Raw genomic sequence first — 19,345 nt, forward strand, 5'->3', positions numbered from 1 at the left:
AAAGCTGCCCCAAATGTTTCAGAATTGATTACTGCCCTACGGGAACAGGCTCATGCCTTTCTGGCTGCCATTGATGCCTAAGACAGCTGTTTTATGGTCCCCTTGAGGAAGGTGGAGGACAATCAATTTTGCATTTACTTGGAGGGAGTGCAATGCACAGTCACCCGATTACCCCAGGGGTACAGACACTCGCCCACTCTGGCGCTCGGAGCATAGGCACAGAAGCTGGAGAAGCTCACGCTGGACCACGGTGTCCGGATTTATCTGTATACTGATGACGTCCTCATATGGGGGAATGATGATGTCAACGTAGGGAATACCCAAGCCTGCGCAGTGAGACACCTGAGGAGCCCTGAGCCAGCCGGGACACTTTGGTCTCCTCTCAGTAGGTGCCTGGCTGTGCTCGCACCCCTACAGACACACCAGTGCTCTCCCACCAGGGCTGCCCCTTTCACAGCCCCTCACGCCCTTCATCGCAGCCCACCTCACACACACACTGGCTCAGCCAGCTCACACTTTGCAAGTCACAAATCACTCTCCCTTGCACGCCCACGCTCTCTGCACTTGCTGCCACCACCGACACATGGATCCATTGCCCCGTGCTCTGAGCCCAGTAGTCGCACTCAGAGACCAACCATGCACGAGTGCACAGATGAGACAGCACTCAGGCAGGATAGAATAAAGATAGCATTTAATCAGAATTCTATGTTGACAAGATGGAATCAGAATTCTGCATTGACAAGTTGGAATCAAAATTCTTCACTGACATGATGGAATCAGAATTCTACATTGACAGGATGGAATCAATCTCTGGGGAGCTGCCTGGTGTTTGCAGCCTCGTGCCTCTCCTCTCGCTGTCCCCTGATGCAGCTGCAGGTGCAAACCCTGCGCAGAGCCCGGAGCACACTCCTGATGACAGCTGGCATCCGGCGGCGAGCTGCTGTGTGTGGTGCGGCTGTGGTACCTGTGGGGGACAGAGAGCTGTAGGCAAGGGGCAGAGGCGAGCTCCTGCCTGCCACCCACCACCATGGAATTTCCCTGGGAGGACTGGCCTGGATATGGCAGCGCATGGAACGCTGTCAGCCTCCATGCCACTTGGTGGGCCATCTGAGCTTGACAGGTCCCTCCCTGGGATTGTTTTCTGTCTGGGGATGTACCTGGGCCATCCTCCGGTGCATCTCTGAAGCACACGGAGCTCTGTGCACGTTCTTCAGCCTCTGCAGAAACCTGTGTGAAGAGAACAAAACCACACACCTGTAATACCACAGGCTGGTGATGGTGTGGGTGCCAGGGGTCCAGGGGAGGGATCCCCTTTCCAGGCCCCTTTGATTGAAGGCAAGGCAGGAATAACAGAGGGGCTGTCCACCCTAATGCATGGAGCTGGTTGGAAAGGAGACAGCATCTCCAGGCATCTCCCCACAGCGCACACTCCAGGCACCACTCCTGCCTCTGCCTCCAATTCATGCCTGGTGCTGACCTTGCTCACCTCATGCTGAGGGCCCACATCTTCTGCTCCCTCACATGCTGACACATGCTCCTCAGTCATGGGATCTGCAGCTACAGATGAAGCTGAAGAAATGGCCTCCACCTCACCAGATGGCTCATCGGATGTGCTGGATGTGATGCTGACTGCCTCTGATGCAGCATCTTCCTCAGAGTCACATCCCCAGTCTTCCTCCACATTCTCCAGTGTTGAAGGGCAAGGACAGGAGGGCGGGTGCATGCCCTCATCTCTCACTGCATTGTCTCTGGCATCCAGCGTGCCCTCAGCAGTGCTGGCAGCACTGTCGCTGTCATCACTGGACTCTTCCAGTATAACTGGCAGTCTAACAGTCCACTTTCTGGAGTCACCAGAGTCAAGAAACCCATCCCGTGATGTCGTGGGCCAGATACCTGGCGTGCCCTGAAGAGCGCCAACATTATTGAATGTGTCACCTCTTGCCTGGAGCCTTCGCTGCCTGGGGCTTCTCACATTCCTTGGCCAGGAAATATTCCAGTGTGACAACATCTGCTCGTTTCTGTCCTCCTCACGAATTCTCCGCATTGCTGGGATCATAGGAGAGTACCCAGAGGGCTCCCTGTTGATCTCGCTGGGATCTGGCAGTCTCCGTGCTTCTCCCAGACCTTGTCCGGAGGATTCAGGCATGGCCATAGCTGATTCTTCTCTTTCTCCTCCCTCGGACATTGGCAAGGGGAGCGATACTGCATCAGTCTCCTCTGCAGAGCTTGCAGCCTCGGAAGAATCTGAGCTTTCTGCATCTTCCAGCACTGAGGCAGGTAAAGGCTCAAGGTGCCCTGCAGGCCCTGGCTCAGCATCCAGAAGAGATGGTGAACACACAGCGTGTACCTCATCAGACGGGGCAAGAGATGCAACTTGCAGGGTGCCAGATGACTGTCCTGCCGTTTCTATCTCTGCAGCCTCTTCCAACTCTAGCTGCGAGTCCTGGACTATAACACCTCTGGCTGAGGAATCATCAGAAGCAGAAAACTGGCCCTCAGCCCTCGATGTCACACTGCAGACGCTCAGCGTGTCCTGAGCACTGTCAGCTGCACTGGCACTGTCTTCTGTTGCTTGGGGCCTTAGCAGCGGGGGCACGCTCATGCTATTTGGCCAGGAGATGTTCCAGTTGGACAGCATCTGGTCCTTCTTTGCCTCATCCCGGATTCTCTGGATTGCTGGGTGAACTGGAGGATATCCATATGCCTCCCCGTAGACCTCTCTGGGATCTTGCAACCTCTGTTCTTCTCCCAGAGACTGGTTGGAGAATTCAGGCATGGTGCTAGCCGTTTCTTCTTCTTCTCCCTCGCATGCTCTCCAGAAAAAAGGTGCTGCATTGGCCTCCTCTGGAAAGTATTCAGCCTTGGAAGAAGTTGAGTGTTCCCCATCTTCAGGACCTGTTACAGCCAAAGCCTCAAGGTGTCCTCCAGGCCCAGGGTCCGCAGCCAGAAGAGAAGCCGAAGGCATGCTGCCTGCCTCATCAGGTGAGGCAAGAGATGCGCTCCGCAGTTTGCCAGGTGAACATCCTGCGGATTCCCTCTCAGCAGTCTCTTCTAATTCTTGCAGCTCAACCTGCACTCCAGCATCCCTGGTTCGGGAACCACCAGAGGCAGGAATCTGAGCCTCAGCCCTCGATGTCGCGGAGCGTACGCCCAGGTTTCCCTGAGCAGTGTTGGCAGCACTGGGCCTGGGCACGCTCACAGAGTTTGCCCACCGTGTGTTGCAACTGGACAACATCTGCGGTGTGTGCTGAGGTCTCGGGGCAAGTACTGGGAGTCTGCTGCCTCTAATGGGTCTGGCATGCCGAGGCACGAGAACAGTTGAGGGGACTTCCAGGGCTGGACCCCGGCTCTCAGCCCCTGCTGTCCCGTCCTGGACATGCAAGGTTCCCGGAGGTCTCGGGGCAAGGACTGGGAGTCTGCTGCCCCTGATGCCCACGGCACGTGCTCTGCCACTTGGAGATGCTGTGGAAGAGGCTGCCGCTGGCAGAGCAGGCAGCTTGCAGACCCCAGAAGCTGCTGCTGCACGCCTGGGTGCTGCTGCCGGCAGCCCCGCCCGCCTTAAGCGAGGCAGCAAGGGTGGCTGAGGCTGTCTGCTTTGGCCACTGGCACCGCCGCCGGTCGCCGACTCCAGGAACTGCCGCCCGCCCGCCTGCAAGAGAAGCCGAGGAGAAAGGCCGAGTGAGCGCGGTCCTCGCCGCTCGCGCCGCACGCAGCACCGAGGGCAGCGCTCAGCCCGCGGGCGGCTGCCGCCCCGCTCCCCACAGCCGCACCGGCACAGGGCGGTCCCCACGCGGCGCGGGAAGACGTCCGGCCCCGCCTCCCTCGGGCTCCCTACCTGTGCGCGGCGGCTCCCGGAGGCCCGCGCGCTCTCCGGGCCGGGCAGCGGCGGCAGACGGACGCCGCGGAGGGACGAGCCCGGGCTCCGGCCGCCCGGCGGCACCACCTGCGGGGAGAAGGAGAACCGGGATGGAGGCGGCGAAGGCGCGGCCGGCGTCCCCCGCGGCGGCGACTTCGACGGCCGCCGGCGGCCCGGCCGAGCCCGAGCGCCTCCCTCCCCGGCCCGCACCTGTCGGCGGTCGCGCACGCGTGGCAGCCCCGCGTCGGGCTGGCGGTCGTCCTTCTTCTCCCGCTCCTCGCTCATCGCCGCGTCCTCGCGCAGACGCTCGGTCGCACGCACCCGGGGGAGCCGCGTCCTCCTCGCGGAGCCGCTCTCCCGAGAGTGAGCGGCACTCTCTCCGGGGGACTCCGGCCCCTCGCGGCGGCCCCGCGTCACAATGGCCTTGGGGCGCGACGCCGGCCCGCGTCACAGAGCCCCGGCGGGTTCCGCAGCGCACTGCGGCAGCCCTCCGCGCCCGCCTGGGCAGCCGGCTGCCCGGGGCTCGGCGTCGTCCTGATGACGGCGGGCCATTGGCGGCACGTCGCGGCAGCGTGTGGGGCACGGAGCGCTGCAGGCAGGGGCCGCTGCAGGCTCTCCCTGGGACGGTGGGCCTGGATACGGCGGGGCACGCAGTGCTGCCGGCCTCCGTGCTGCTTCGTGGCCGTCTGAGCTGGGTAGGCCCTCCCTGGGATGGCTTGCACGCCCTCGCTCTCTGCACTTGCTGCCACCACCGACACACGGATCCATTGCCCCGTGCTCTGAGCCCAGCACTCAACCAGGAGAGAATAAAGACAACACTGAATCAGAATTTTACATCTACAGGACTGAGTTTGTCATCCCTGGGAGCTGCCTGGTGTTTGCAGCTTCGTGCCTCTCCTCTCGCTGTCCCCCGATGCAGCTGCAGGTGCAAACCCTGCACAGAGCAGGGAGCCCACTCCTGATGACAGCTGGCATCCGGCGGCGAGCCGCTGTGTGTGGTGCGGCAGTGGTACCTGTGGGGGACAGAGAGCTGTAGGCAAGGGGCAGAGGCGAGGCCCTGCCTGCACTGTACACAGGTTTTCCCTGGGAAAATGAGCCTGCATATGGCAGGGCGCACACCGCTGCTGGCCTCCGTGCCAGTTGGTGGGACATTTGAGCTGGGCAGGCCCTCCCTGGGATGGCTTTCTGTCTGGGGACGTCCCTAGGCCATCCTCCGGTGCCTCTCTGAAGCACCTGGGGCTCTGTGCAGGTCCTCTGTCCTCTGCAGAAACCTTGGCAGCATGTGGTCTGGCAGCGGTTGCTATGGGAGACAGATAGCAATAGGCAAGGGGCAGGGTGGGCACCAGGCAAGGACCTGCGTGCTCCCCTAGCACAGCTTTTCCCTGGGAGGGAAAGCTGTCCTGGGCACAGCAGAATGGTGCGCATGGAGTGCTGCCAGCCTCCGAGCTGCTCACAAGGCTGATCAGGCTCAGCAGGCTCTCCATTTGGGGACATATCTGGGACATCTTCTGATGTCTCTCTGATACGACTGGAGTTCTGTGCACCTCCTCTGGCCTCTGCGGAAACCTGTGAGGGGAGAGCAAAACCAGCCCTGTAGGTTCCTTGCCAGCAATACTCCAAGTTCCAGGTTATCTTCTCCTGGTTTGTCAATCATGCCCCTCACATGAAGGTAAGCCGGGGGTTATGGATGTCCATCTTTCTGCATGGAGCTGGATGGAAAGAAGACAGTACCAGGCATCTCCCCACAGTGCACACTCCAGTACAGCTCCTGTCTTTGCCTTCATTTCACACTTGGTCCTGACCACATGGACTTCCCTCACCTTGTGCTTGAAATTGACTGTACTTTCTGCTCCTTTGCATGCAGATGAATGTCCCTCAGGTCTGGGTCCTGCAGCCACAGGGGAAGCTGAAGGCATGGTCTTCATCTCACCATATGAAGAACCAGAAATGCTTGGTGGCACACTGGCTGCCTCAGCAGCTTCTTCCTCATGGCTGTCTTCCCATTCTTCTTCCACACCCTCCACAGTATCAGGGCAAAAACAGGAGAGTGTGGGCGTGCTCTCAGCCATCACTGCAGTGTTCCTGGTATCCATATCCAGCATGCCGTGATCAGTGCTGGCATCGCTGGCAGCACTGTCAATGGTCTCTTACTGTGTGTACTTAATTCTAATATCCTGGCTTTGGGAAGCACAAGATGCAGGGAAGTGGCCATCCACCCTCGATGTCATGTTGCAGAGGTCCAGCATGCCCCAAGCAGTGTCGGCAGCACTGGCCCCGTCATCTGCTGCTTGGAGCACGAGAAGCCTGGGCGTGCCCACACTGTGTGGCTCAGACACGTTCCTTACAGTGGACTACAGGCATCTGGAGGCCAAGACTGCCCCTTCAGCAAAAGCTGCCCCAAATGTTTCAGAATTGATTACTGCCCTACAGGAACAGGCTCATCCCTTTCTGGCTGCCATTGATGCCTAAGACAGCTGTTTTATGGTCCCCTTGAAGAAGGTGGAGGACAATCAATTTTGCATTTACTTGGAGGGAGTGCAATGCACAGTCACCTGATTACCCCAGGGGTACAGACACTCGCCCACTCTGGCGCTTGGAGCATAGGCACAGAAGCTGGAGAAGCTCACGTTGGACCACGGTGTCCGGATTTATCTGTATACTGATGATATCCTCATAAGGGGGAATGATGATGTCAATGTAGGGAATACCCAAGCCTTTGCAGTGAGACACCTGAGGAGCCCTGATCCAGCTGGGACACTCCTGGTCTCCTCTAGGTAGGTGTCTGGCCGTGCCACCCACCACCATGGAATTTCCCTGGGAGGACTGGCCTGGATATGGCAGCGCATGGAACGCTGTCAGCCTCCATGCCGCTTGGTGGGCCATCTGAGCTTGACAGGTCCCTCCCTGGGATTGTTTTCTGTCTGGGGATGTACCTGGGCCATCCTCCGGTGCATCTCTGAAGCACACGGAGCTCTGTGCACGTTCTTCAGCCTCTGCAGAAACCTGTGTGAAGAGAACAAAACCACACACTTGTAATACCACTGGCTGTTGATGGTGTGGGTGCCAGGGGTCCAGGGGAGGGATCCCCTTTCCAAGCCCTTTGATTGAAGGCAAGGCAGGAATAACAGAGGGGCTGTCCACCCTAATGCATGGAGCTGGTTGGAAAGGAGACAGCATCTCCAGGCATCTCCCCACAGCGCACACTCCAGGCACCACTCCTGCCTCTGCCTCCAATTCATGCCTGGTGCTGACCTTGCTCACCTCATGCTGAGGGCCCACATCTTCTGCTCCCTCACATGCTGACACATGCTCCTCAGTCATGGGATCTGCAGCTACAGATGAAGCTGAAGAAATGGCCTCCACCTCACCAGATGGCTCATCGGATGTGCTGGATGTGATGCTGACTGCCTCTGATGCAGCATCTTCCTCAGAGTCACATCCCCAGTCTTCCTCCACATTCTCCAGTGTTGAAGGGCAAGGACAGGAGGGCGGGTGCATGCCCTCATCTCTCACTGCATTGTCTCTGGCATCCAGCGTGCCCTCAGCAGTGCTGGCAGCACTGTCGCTGTCATCACTGGACTCTTCCAGTATAACTGACAGTCTAACAGTCCACTTTCTAGAGTCACCAGAGTAAAGAAACCGGTTACCAGCCCGTGATGTCGTGGGCCAGATACCTGGCATGCCCTGACGAGCGCCAACATTATTGAATGCGTCACCTCTTGCCTGGAGCCTTCGCTGCCTGGGGCTTCTCACATTCCTTGGCCAGGAAATATTCCAGTGTGACAACATCTGCTCGTTTCTGTCCTCCTCACGAATTCTCCGCATTGCTGGGATCATAGGAGAGTACCCAGAGGGCTCCCTGTTGATCTCGCTGGGATCTGGCAGTCTCCGTGCTTCTCCCAGACCTTGTCCGGAGGATTCAGGCATGGCCATAGCTGATTCTTCTCTTTCTCCTCCCTCGGACATTGGCAAGGGGAGCGATACTGCATCAGTCTCCTCTGCAGAGCTTGCAGCCTCGGAAGAATCTGAGCTTTCTGCATCTTCCAGCACTGAGGCAGGTAAAGGCTCAAGGTGCCCTGCAGGCCCTGGCTCAGCATCCAGAAGAGATGGTGAACACACAGCGTGTACCTCATCAGATGGGGCAAGAGATGCAACTTGCAGGGTGCCAGATGACTGTCCTGCCGTTTCTATCTCTGCAGCCTCTTCCAACTCTAGCTGCGAGTCCTGGACTATAACACCTCTGGCTGAGGAATCATCAGAAGCAGAAAACTGGCCCTCAGCCCTCGATGTCACACTGCAGACGCTCAGCGTGCCCTGAGCACTGTCAGCTGCACTGGCACTGTCTTCTGTTGCTTGGGGCCTTAGCAGCGGGGGCACGCTCATGCTATTTGGCCAGGAGATGTTCCAGTGTGGCAGCATCTGGTCCTTCTTTGCCTCATCCCGGATTCTCTGGATTGCTGGGTGAACTGGAGGATATCCATATGCCTCCCCGTAGACCTCTCTGGGATCTTGCAACCTCTGTTCTTCTCCCAGAGACTGGTTGGAGAATTCAGGCATGGTGGTAGCCGTTTCTTCTTCTTCTCCCTCGCATGCTCTCCAGAAAAAAGGTGCTGCATTGGCCTTCGGGAACCACCAGAGGCAGGAATCTGAGCCTCAGCCCTCGATGTCGCGGAGCGTACGCCCAGGTTTCCCTGAGCAGTGTTGGCAGCACTGGGCCTGGGCACTCTCACAGAGTTTGCCCACCGTGTGTTGCAACTGGACAACATCTGCGGTGTGTGCTGAGGTCTCGGGGCAAGTACTGGGAGTCTGCTGCCTCTAATGCCACGTCCTCCTCGCCGAGCCGCTCTCCCGAGAGTATGTAGATTTTCCTATTTAAACTTACACATTCACAGTCTAAATGCAAAGACTGACTGTGAAATATCACTTTGTTTAATTACCCTAAGTTTGCACATTGACTAGTGAGGCAAACAAAATGAAGCATTCCAAAACTGTGCTTATCAGAATGTTAAAATATCTTTCAAATTAAGATGGCGTATGAGAATTGGCCTTTTGATCTTTGAAACTACTCACCACTTACAAAGAAAAGGAAGCTATAACTGGAAAAACGGGTTATTTCTTTATCAAGGAGTTTAGATCCTCAAAAAGGCACCAAGTAGAGCTTTTTAATTAAGCTTGCTAAACAAATGCCTAATCTTTCTGTGCGAGTATTTGTTTTGCAGTAAGCAGCCCTTTTTGCCCTTCTTAAACATTGACTCATATCAGAGGCACTGCAAACACTGTATTTTAAGAAGATCATTAAGCCTGATTATTAAGACTGGGAGCAACACACAGAGCCACAGCAATTGTTGTAGCTGTTCCCAGGCTTCTTTGGAGAATCCTCGTGGCTGCTCTGGGTGATAGCTTGCTCCTGGCTGGCTGGAAGAGACTACACCTTTTATCCACAGATGGTACTAGTGGGTCTCAAACCCTCATTCAGCAATCAGCTGGTGAAGAGACAGACAACCAGGCAAATGAGGGCAGCAAGGAAAGACAGTGTGCAGCCTTCAGCAGTGCTTGCAGCGTGGCCACAGGGACACAGCAACTCTGCTGAAAGCTACACAGCATGAAGATGTGCTACGTGTTGTGACCGCCGTGGGCTGGAGAAACAGTATGCCTTTAGCACATAGTAGATTTTAACCCAGAAGCACATCCCAAGAGAGGATGTGGTTGACCAGATGTTGTTTGAAGGGTATTTGGGGTGGCCTCATCTCAGGGAGTTGTGCTGTGGTCAGAGTGCAGAGGGACCACGTGAAGAAGCTGTAGGAAGTGGCAATCGCTGAGGAAGACAAACAAGGGTATGAACAGTCCATTTAGATACCTCACCCTCTGTTTCAAGGGAAGAGGAAAGCAGGAGACATATGACAGGCCGGCCCCTACAGACCGTGGGCACCACACGGAGCAGATCTCCATTGCAGCCATGAAGCAGCCCATGGTAGGCGCGGCCTGCAGGAGGCCGCAGCCATGTTGTGCCCACAGGAGCAGCCCCGGGCCGGAGCTGCGGCCATGGAGAAGGGCCGCGGTGGGGCAGGAGGGCTGGGCCAGCTGCTGCTCTTGAAGAGGAGAGTGTGGTGTTGAAGCTCTGGGGAAGTGCTGCCCGTGGGGCAGTTTCTACAGGATGGACTCCGGGGTACGGAGCCACTTTAGAGTAGCGCTTGAAGAGCTGCAGTCTGTCAGAAGCCCGTGAGGGATTGGTTTAGAAAAGATGGCTGCCGTGAGAGGGACCCTGTGTGGTGCAACATCAGAGCTTTAGGGACCGACCATAGCCCCAGTTCCCTGCTCCACTTAAGGGGACAACTTGGAAGAGAATGAGTGAATGGGAAAATGTTTTTAGTTTGCTTCTAGTTCCTCAGTGCTCTAGTCTGCTATTAACAGACAGAAACTTACATTCGTCCCCTAACTTGAGTCTGTTTTGCACACGATGGTCCTTGGTGAGAGATCTCCCTGTCCTTATCTCAACTGAAGCTCTCCTTCATTGTATTTTCATCCCTGTTCCTTTAAGAAGGGAGAGTGAAAGAGCAGCATGGTGGAGTGCAGCCAGCCAGCCCCGTTAAGCATACACACGTCTCCTGAATAGCCATGGCACTAGAGTGAAAATCTTATTCAGTGTATAAATTGAGACCACCATGGCTGGTAGTTAAAATCCTGCCAGCACACTCTCTTGTGTTTTGGAAAAAAAGGCTGTTTTTTTTTTTCTCCTGGAAATTTGTTCAGATATATTACTTAAAAACTTATTTCATTTGAAACCTGCAATAGTTTCAGATGCCTATATTGGCATTTTTTCTATTAATAGGAAATATATTGTCACTGGACTATATAGGAAGTGGGAAATAGTGTCACTGGATTTTTGTCTTCTATAAAATGTAAATAGTAATTGTATATAAATGTAAATATATAATAGCATAATATGTGGAATAATGGAAATGTCTATAAAATGTAAATATTTATATGAAGATATAAATTTGGCAGCAAAGTAGACATGGCAGTAATTTTTTGAGAATTGTTTGCTCATACATCTACATAATACAACAAAAATGTTAGTGCTTGTATGACAGCAAATTTTAAGTCCAAATCTGGAAATTCACTTATTTGAAAAGATGGGATGGGGGAGAGAATCAGAAAAAAAATGATTTGGTTGAGATAAAAACTGTTTACTAAGGCAGAAAAATAAGAGAGAAATTACAGCAGTGCTAATAATACATGCATACGTATATATACTTACAAAACAAATGATTCACAAGCAATTATCATCTGCCAGTCTCTCCCAAAGCAGTGGCTGCCCATCTCAGTCAAACCCGTCAGTTTTGAGGTTTTTTTCACCATGTCATACGGTATGGATTACCCTTGTGGCCTGTTTCATTAGAAAATGAAAAGCATGATGCAGCTCCCTTACTAGGGGTTCTGAAGGAGCAGTTAAGGTATAAAGAAAATAGCGATACTGTCGCCCATAGTTTGCCTCAAGAAAAAATCTACCCTCTAGAAGGATTGAAAGAAATGAAGGCAAGGCTAGACAAATTAGAGGCCTCTCCAGCCCAGATGCACCCTTTGATAAAAACCGAATATGCATTCAATAACAGGGAGGATCTAGATCCTCAAATGAATGTTAAAGGAATTCCCTTCTCAGCCACTGAACTAGCAAAATTGAAAAAAGATTTCAGCCGCTCTCCAAAGGAGTCAGAAAATGAGTATGTATGGAGGGTTAGTCTCACTGGTGGAGACCAGATACAGCTAATGGAAAAGGAAGCGGAAGGTTACTGGGGACCAGGAGTATTTTTAACTACTGGCAACAATGGTGCTCCCTGGTCCTTAACACAGAGGGCTGCCTATTGGGCAGGTGGTCTCAATCCTTTAGAAAAGGGATACCCTCTTGCTATTACTGGAACAGTCGACCAGTTAGTAGAGAGCGTTCAAAAGGCTGCTTGTCTCCAAATGATGTATGATAGAAAGCTGCAGCCACACCACGAATCACCTATGATGATGCCTGTTGATCCTGAGAGAATGACTGCTTTAATTAGGGGGCTTCCAGAGTCATTGAAACCCATAGGCATACAACTGCAAGGAAAGATACAAGCTATGTGTCAGGGAGAGAGAACCCGGGCAGCGTTAGAAGGAACTGTAACATCTAACCATCTGCAGTCAGGGGACGTATGGGCGTGGAAGAAGGCTGTCCAAGAGTTAATCAACTATGGAAGAAAATATGGGTCAGTGATTTCTTCCGCCAGTAAATTTGAGCCAAGGGAAGTAAGACTTGCAGTGGTCAGCCTTGCCCCCAGGCCACCTAGCCCAAAGCTCAGTGGGACTGGAAGGGTTTCATTGTCAGTAAAAACAGATAGGTGGAATATTGATCATAAATGTAATTGTCTCTGGACACTGGGCTGGCAAAAGGGTGTCCTGTGAGATCTGATGAATGGATTACCCACTGTCAGGTTAGAGAAATTAGTTAAGTGGTGGCCAGAACAAAAGCTCAAGACCTGGAAAGCAAAACCTGAGCAGCTATCCAATAAAAAACTGATGTCTTCACCCCTCCCAAGTGACCGGGGTGGGGGCAGTGAAGGGTGGATGCATTAGAAAGCTTACCACAAAGGGAAACCAGATCCTCCATTTAACACCTTGTGTCTAAAGGCCTCACCACTGTTGCCAGTTACCCCTGTGAGTCATGATCCAGAGGCTGATAAGCCAGGGAAACACTCTTATCTCCCTGGCCAGCCTGTGCGATTGACTCAGCTAACGTGAGGCCAGTTCCCTAACCTTAACAGAATCCCTTACCAAATATCCTTGGAAGGCTAAAGACACCCCGAAAAAAGTAATATGAAATCAACACTTCCCTCAATTGTTCCCTCATTTTTTAACCATATTTACAAAGCCCAAAAAGGGCAAGTTGGTTCTTGTTTTATTTTACAGAAGATCCCCGTGGGCACTTGACAGAAAGGCTAATTTTAAGGCTGATTTTAACCGTTTGTGTTTTGTGACAGAAATACTGAAGATTTGATCGTGCTAGAATACTGAATATACCTCTTAATTACATTTCTTTGGTTGCAATCATATTGTGTTTTGCATTGTTGTGAGTGTGGGTGGTGACTGATATCAGTCCTTGGATCTGTTAAATTTCACAACTGGGTTCAGAGTTCTTACAGGTCATCCTGGCTTACTGGTACTCCCTGCACAGTGATACCATTTCTTTTGACCCCTTCTTTCACCCCTTTTTTTCAAACTGATTATGATTTGCATGTGACTCCTCCACAGTGTTTCCAAATTCCTAACAAACTGGGAAATGAATCAAGAGGCCCATCTAATATCTGTTAGATGTGGGCACAAAAGAAATCTATTGTAAAGCCTTTTGCACTGATGCTTTTCAGTGTCACACGAGTCCAGGAGTTCCATCCAAAACATGGTTGTTGGAAAGTGTCTAAGTTTTGATAAGAGATGTGTATGTTTTTGGGATTACTCCTCTTGATGGTTTATACTGTGGACTATCCTGCACACACTATCCTGTGAAAAATTCTGTAGACTGTAGCAATACTTGAACTTGCCAAACTAAGATTTATATCTCTCAGCATTTGAATTGCTTTGGAAATGTTCAAGTGGAGAGTTCTCGTGATACTAAATCATCTTAGAAAACATTACATGGCAAGTCCACATATTGTCAAATTGGACTAGATACGCTTTTGATGAATTCACTGAAGTGTAATATTGTATGGGTGTTCATAAACACCACAACCTCTACTGAAGAATTCCCATCTGGATCTTGGCTTACACTGGCAGTTCCTGGGTGGGGAAAGCAGCTGACACAAATAGCTCTATTTGTTTTACTTACTGATTTAATATTATTGGCTATTGTTAAAGGTATGGTTATTGCCAAATGTACAGTTGTCTCTTTTCACTTTCTAATTTTTATTCATTATGGAACGTTCGTGTCACCACTCCTGAAGAGTCACAGGTGGTGTCTGTGGCAAATTGAATGACTCTAATTGTTGTCTAAAAATGGAATGATAATGAAAAAGTTGCTAAACAAATTGCCCACGGGAGAAACGTATCCTTTTTCGTGTGCTGTTGCAACTCTTATGTTTGTTTCTTGTATGGCTCCATGTTTGATTCAACTTTTATACAAGGAGTTGTATCCTCCATGTACTTTGTAACCACTTCAACTGATGATGAACAAGTCCAACAAATCAGGGCAACCTCTGTAACCAAGCCCAAGAAATTCTTCATAACAACTGTAACATTTAACCCCCCTTCTCTGAACAGTGTCGGTAGCACTGGCACTGTCATGTGCTGCTTGGGGTCTCAGCAGCCTGAGCATGCTCTCGTTGCTTGGCCAAGAGATGTTCCAGCTGGACAACATCTGCTCCTTCCTCGCCTCATCCCGAATTCTACGAATTGCTGGAAAATTGGAGAATATCCATAGGTCTCCCTGTAGAGCTCTCTGGGATCTTGCAGTCTTGATGGTTCTCCCATAGCTTGTTTGGACAATTCCAGCACAGGCATAGCTGCTTCTTCTCCCTCGGACACTGACAAGGATAGATGCTGCATCAGCATTCTCTGCAGAGCGTGCAGCCTCAGAAGAATCTGAGCTTTCTGCATCTTCCAGCACTGATGCTTGCAGAGGCTCAAGGTGTTCTGCAGGCCCAGGACCAGCGCCCAGAAGAGATGGTGAACACACTGTGTGTGCCTCATCAGACTGGGCAAGACATGCACTCTGCAGGTCACCAGATGACTGTCCTGCAGATTCTGTCTCAGCAATCTCTTCCGAATCATGCTGTTCATCCTGCACTCCAGCATCTCCGGATATGAACTCTCCTGGTGCAGGAATGGGGCCCTCCACCATCGATGTTGTGGTGCAGGTCTCCAGCATACTCTGAGCACTGTTGGTAGCACTGGCACTGTCATGTGCTGCTTGGGGTCTCAGCAGCCTGAGCATGCTCTCGTTGCTTGGCCAGGAGATGTTCCAGGTGGACAACATCTGCTCCCTCCTCGCCTCATTCCGAATTCTCCAGATTGCTGGGTGTACTGGAGAACATCCATAGGCCTCCTGGTTGACCCCTCTGAGATCTTGCAGTCTCAGTGCTGCTCCCAGAGCTTGTTTGAAGGCTTCAGGCATGGTGGTGGCAGTTATGTCTCTTTTTCCCCCCTCACACACTCTTGGGAACAGCGCTACATGATCGGCCTCCTCTGGAGAGTGTGCAGCCTTGGGAGAATCTAAGTCGCCTACATCTTCAGGCACTAATGCAGGCAGGGGCTCCTTGTCTTGCTCTTTGCCGCCTGCCTGCCCTTCTGGGCCCTTCTGAGCTGCTCTGGAAGATGGTGTAGTGGCAGCACGAGTGTCTCTGCTGCCCTCCTGAGCATCTCCCCAAGCTGCGTGGACCTTCCCAGCCTTGGTGGACAGCACCTGGGCCGTCCTTGCTGGTGGTCTCAGGGCGCCATGCACCCTGGAACTGCCAGCTGCACTCGGACGCTTGAGCTTGCGGCTGCAGCACAGCTCAGGGACACCACGCAGTTTTGTCTGGGTCTGGCATGGCGAGGCGGTCTGGCATGGCGAGGCCTGAGAACAGCTGAGACTTCCAGGGCTGGACCCTGGCTCTCAGGCCTTGCTGTCCCGTCCTGGACATGCAAGGTTCCCGGAGGTCTCGGGGCAAGGACTGGGAGTCTGCTGCCTCTAATGCCCATGGCACGTGCTCTGCCTCTTGGAGAAGATGTGGAAGAGGCTGCTGCTGGCAGAGCAGGCAGCTTACAGACCCCAGAAGCTGCTGCTGCATGCCGGGGTGCAGCTGTCAGCAACCCTGCCCTCCTTAAGCGAGGCAGCAAGGGTGGCTGAGGCTGTCTGCTTTGGCCACTGGCACCAACACTGGAAACTCCTGCCTGCCCGCCTGCAAGAGAAGCTGAGGAGAAAGGCTGAGTGAGCGAGGTCCTTCCCGCTCGCGTTGCACGGAGCATCGAGGGCAGCCCTCAGCCCACGGGCAGCTGAGTGCAGAGGAGCTGAAGCAGAGGAGGGCTGGTCCCCACATGGCAGCCCCCACGGCACGGCAGCCCATTGTGGCAGCTCTGCACGCATGCCTGGGCAGCTGGCTGGGGGCCACCAGCAACGAGTTTCAGAGTGTGGTGAGGCAGCGTGTGCAGGACAGAGAGCTGTAGGCCAGGGGCAGAGGCAAGGCCCTGCCTGCGCGCCACCACTCCAGGTCTTCCCTGGGATGGTGGGCCTGGGTACGGCAGGGCATGCAGTGCTGCCGGCCTCTGTGCCGCTTCGTGGGCCATCTGAGCTGGGAAGCCCTCCCTGGGAAGGCTTTCTGCCCGGGGATGTACCCTGGCCATCCTCCTGTAGTCCTGTACTCAAGCACTTGGAGCTCTGTGCACCTCCTGTGGCCTTCGCAGGAATGTTGTGTGTGGTGTGGCAGCGGTACCTGTGGGGGCAGAGAGCTGTAGGCAAGGGGCAGGGCGGGCACCAGGCAAGGCCCTGCCTGCCACCAAGCACCGCAGCTTTCCCTGGGAGGGCTGGCCCGGGCACAGCAGGACTCTGTACATGGAGCTGCTCACCGGGCCGCTCGGGCCCAGCAGGCCCTCCCTGGGACGGCTCTGCACTTGGAGACATAGATGGGCATGCTCAAGCTGTGTGGCCAGGATGTGGTCCTACTGGACAACATCTGCTCCTTCCTCGCCTCATCTCGGATTCTCCGGATCTCTGGGTGCACTGGAGGATATCCACATGCCACCCGTTGGTCTCTCTGGGATACGGCGATCTCGCGGCATCTCCCAGAGCTTGCGTGGACAATTTAGACACGGCCATAGCCGCTTGTTTCTTCTCCTTGTCCTCCCGCACACACTGACAGCAGGTATTCCTGCGTTGCACTGACCTCCTCCGGACAGTGTGCAGTCCCGAGAGGATCTGAGCTTTCTGCATACCGAGGCACTGATGCAGGCAAAGGCTCAGGGTGTCCTGCAGGCCCAGGTTCTGTGGCCAGAAGCGACGCTGAGCGCACGACATCTGCCTCACACACGGCGGTGTGGAGAAGGAGGCGTGGGATGGAGGTGGCGAAGTCGCCAGCAGCGTGCCCAGCAGCAGCAGCGACTTCAAAGGCCGCCAGCGGCCCGGCCGAGCCCGGCCCTGCTGCTCTCCGCCCTCGGCCCTGGCAGTTAGTGCTGGCAGTTAGTGCTGGCAGTTAGTGCAGGCAGTGCAGGCAGTTAGTGCTGGCAGTTCGTGCTGGTAGTTAGTGCTGGCAGTTAGTGCTGGCAGTTAGTGCAGGCAGTGCTGGCAGTTAGTGCTGGCAGTTAGTCCTGGTAGTTCGTGCTGGTAGTTAGTGCTGGCAGTGCAGGCAGTTAGTGCAGGCAGTGCTGGTAGTTAGTGCTGTAGGCGCAGGCAGTGCTGGCAATGCTGGCAGTGCAGGCCGTGCAGGCAGTTTCACCAGCAGAGGTTTAGGTTGGAACACAGGAAATCCTGTGTACAGAAGGGCGTGTTAAGCACTGGAACAGGCTCCCCAGGGCGGTGGTTGAGTCACCGTCCCTGAATGTGTTTAAAATCCATTTGGATGTGGTGCTCGGGGACATGATTCAGCGGTGGGTAGTTAGAGTGAGGGTAGGATGGTTAGGTTGTGGTTGGACTTGATGATCTTGAAGGCCTTTTCCAACCTGAGCAATTCCACGATTCTATGACCTGCGTAACCCGAATTGAGGGCTATACGCTTTTTAGAAGGGATAGGCCAGGTAGGAGAGGTTGGGAATTGCCGCCTACGACAAAAAGAGGACAGACTGCAAAGAGCTGCCTCTGAGAAATAGTCAGGCACACGTGGGGAGCCTGTGGGTTAAAACCAGGGACGAGACCAACAAAAGACAGCTGGTGGTCGGGGAATACTACAGGCCACCAAATCAAGGGGAGCCTGTAGGTGTGACCTTCTTCCTTCAGCTGCAGGAGCTGTTGTGCTCCCAGGCTCTGATCCCTCTGGGGGATTTCAACCACCCAGATACCTGCTGGGAAATGAACATGGCGAGCTAGCTGCAAGTGATCCAGGAGACTCCTGGAGCCCAATAATGGTAACTTTCTGGTACCGGACTTGGACAGGTCAGGACCAGAGGGGACCAGCTGGTCACCAGTGGTTGCCGAGTTTGGTGCTCATCCGTGCAGAGGAGGTGGTCGAAGACGTTAAGATTGGAGGCAGCCTGAGCTGCAGCAACCATGCCCTGGTTGAGCTTGCGATCTCCAGGAACATGGGCCTGGCAAAGAGTGGAGTCAAGACACTGAACTTCAGGAGAGTGAACTTCAGTGACCTGTTTAAGGAATGGTTGAATGAGATCTCCTAGGAAACTGTCCTTAGGCACAAAGGAACGGAACACAGCTGGCAGCACAGTTAAGAACATGCTTCTGAGAGCACGAGAGCTCTCCATCCCCCAGAAAAAGAAATCAGGCAGGGGTGGCAGGAAACTCAGCTCAGCTGAGCACGGGGCTGCTGGGAAGGCTGAGGGAAAAGAAGGAAGCAGTGGAAGTGGGGATAGGTGGCCAGGGAGGAACAGAGGGATGTTGTTTGGATGTGCAGGGATGGCATCGGGAGGGCCAAGGCGCAGACAGTATAAAGTTCAACAAGGGATGTGGAAAGAAAAAAATAATAATAAAAAAAAAGTGTTTGTTGAAGTACATTATGAGTAGCTGGCGCCAAGCATGGAAGGAGGGATGGGCAATCCTAATAGCCCAGAGCATATTCTGAAAACGTTGAGGGACCTTGATTCTTCTCTTGCCCAGAACCAACAGGCAGTATGCGACTGGGTAGCAGACTTAAGGGCAGAATACAAGTATCGCTGAAGAAGAGGGAAAGCAGTGGTTTGTGCAGTACTCGGGACACAGCTGGTCACACTCACAAGTACTATGGGCAGCCATGATTCTCAGGAGCCAGCATTATCTCCTCCTTGCAGGAGGAAGTAGGAAAATTATAAGAGCAGCTGGTTGAGGAGCAACAGCAGTGTCAGCAGGCAGAAGCACTGATGAAGTGCTTGGGGAGGGAAGAGGCCTTCTGCCTCTAGGCCAACTCTTAGACTACTGTAGGCAGCCCCGGCCCCACTTCCTTCCAAGACAACAAACATGAAGCCCAACCCACTCCCTTTAGGAGCTAAGGAAGGCACAGCCCCCCCTTGTAGCTGAACTATGCAATCAAGGGATTACAGCACCTGCAAACTCTCCTTGTAACTTTCCTGTATGGCCAGTGTGGGAGCCCTGTGGCAAATGGAGACTTAGAGTGGACTGCAGGCGTCTGGGTGCCGAGACTGCCCCTTCAGCAAAAGCGGCCCCAAATGTTTCAGAATTGATTACTGCCCTACGGGAACAGGCTCATGCCTTTCTGGCTGCCACTGATGCCTAAGACAGCTGTTTTATGGTCCCCTTGAGGAAGGTGGAGGACAATCAATTTGCATTTACTTGGAGGGAGTGCAATGCACAGTCACCCGATTACCCCAGGGGTACAGACACTCGCCCACTCT

At 53.6% G+C, this 19,345-nt stretch overlaps 2 protein-coding genes across 2 annotated transcripts; both read right to left on the reverse strand.

Annotated features, from left to right (window-relative positions):
• Positions 1–803: 803 nt before the first annotated feature.
• Positions 804–4,141, reverse strand: LOC149916765 (uncharacterized). Its single transcript, XM_090145830.1, has 4 exons — positions 3,424–4,141; positions 1,487–3,282; positions 1,158–1,227; positions 804–964 (listed from the first exon to the last, which is right to left on the reverse strand). The coding sequence occupies exons 1-4, from the start codon at positions 4,139–4,141 to the stop codon at positions 804–806; spliced, it is 2,745 nt and encodes a 914-aa protein (XP_090001956.1).
• Positions 4,142–4,555: 414 nt separating this feature from the next.
• On the reverse strand, positions 4,556–8,544 carry LOC149916766 (uncharacterized). Its single transcript, XM_090145736.1, has 3 exons — positions 7,118–8,544; positions 6,790–6,859; positions 4,556–4,869 (listed from the first exon to the last, which is right to left on the reverse strand). Exons 1-3 carry the CDS (start codon positions 8,411–8,413, stop codon positions 4,694–4,696), a joined length of 1,542 nt encoding a protein of 513 aa, XP_090001862.1. The 5' UTR covers positions 8,414–8,544; the 3' UTR covers positions 4,556–4,693.
• Positions 8,545–19,345: the final 10,801 nt, after the last annotated feature.

This window comes from Phasianus colchicus, chromosome 9 (genome assembly GCF_987193195.1).
Source record: "Phasianus colchicus chromosome 9, bPhaCol1.hap1.1, whole genome shotgun sequence".
NCBI lineage: Eukaryota > Metazoa > Chordata > Aves > Galliformes > Phasianidae > Phasianus > Phasianus colchicus.

What these genes read in the sequence shown, in the direction of transcription:
- LOC149916766 (XM_090145736.1), bottom strand. Translation starts at nt 8,413, where the DNA reads ATGCCTGAATTCTCCAACCAGTCTCTGGGAGAAGAACAGAGGTTGCAA. An exon ending in ATGTGGGCCCTCAGCATGAG is followed by an intron (nt 6,860 to 7,117) that starts GTGAGCAAGGTC and finishes CTCTTCACACAG; the next exon opens with GTTTCTGCAGAGGCTGAAGA. An exon ending in TGCACCGGAGGATGGCCCAG is followed by an intron (nt 4,870 to 6,789) that starts GTACATCCCCAG and finishes TGTCCCCCACAG; the next exon opens with GTACCACTGCCGCACCACAC.
- LOC149916765 (XM_090145830.1), bottom strand. Translation starts at nt 4,141, where the DNA reads ATGAGCGAGGAGCGGGAGAAGAAGGACGACCGCCAGCCCGACGCGGGG. An exon ending in ACGTGCCGTGGGCATCAGGG is followed by an intron (nt 3,283 to 3,423) that starts GCAGCAGACTCC and finishes GACCCATTAGAG; the next exon opens with GCAGCAGACTCCCAGTACTT. An exon ending in ATGTGGGCCCTCAGCATGAG is followed by an intron (nt 1,228 to 1,486) that starts GTGAGCAAGGTC and finishes CTCTTCACACAG; the next exon opens with GTTTCTGCAGAGGCTGAAGA.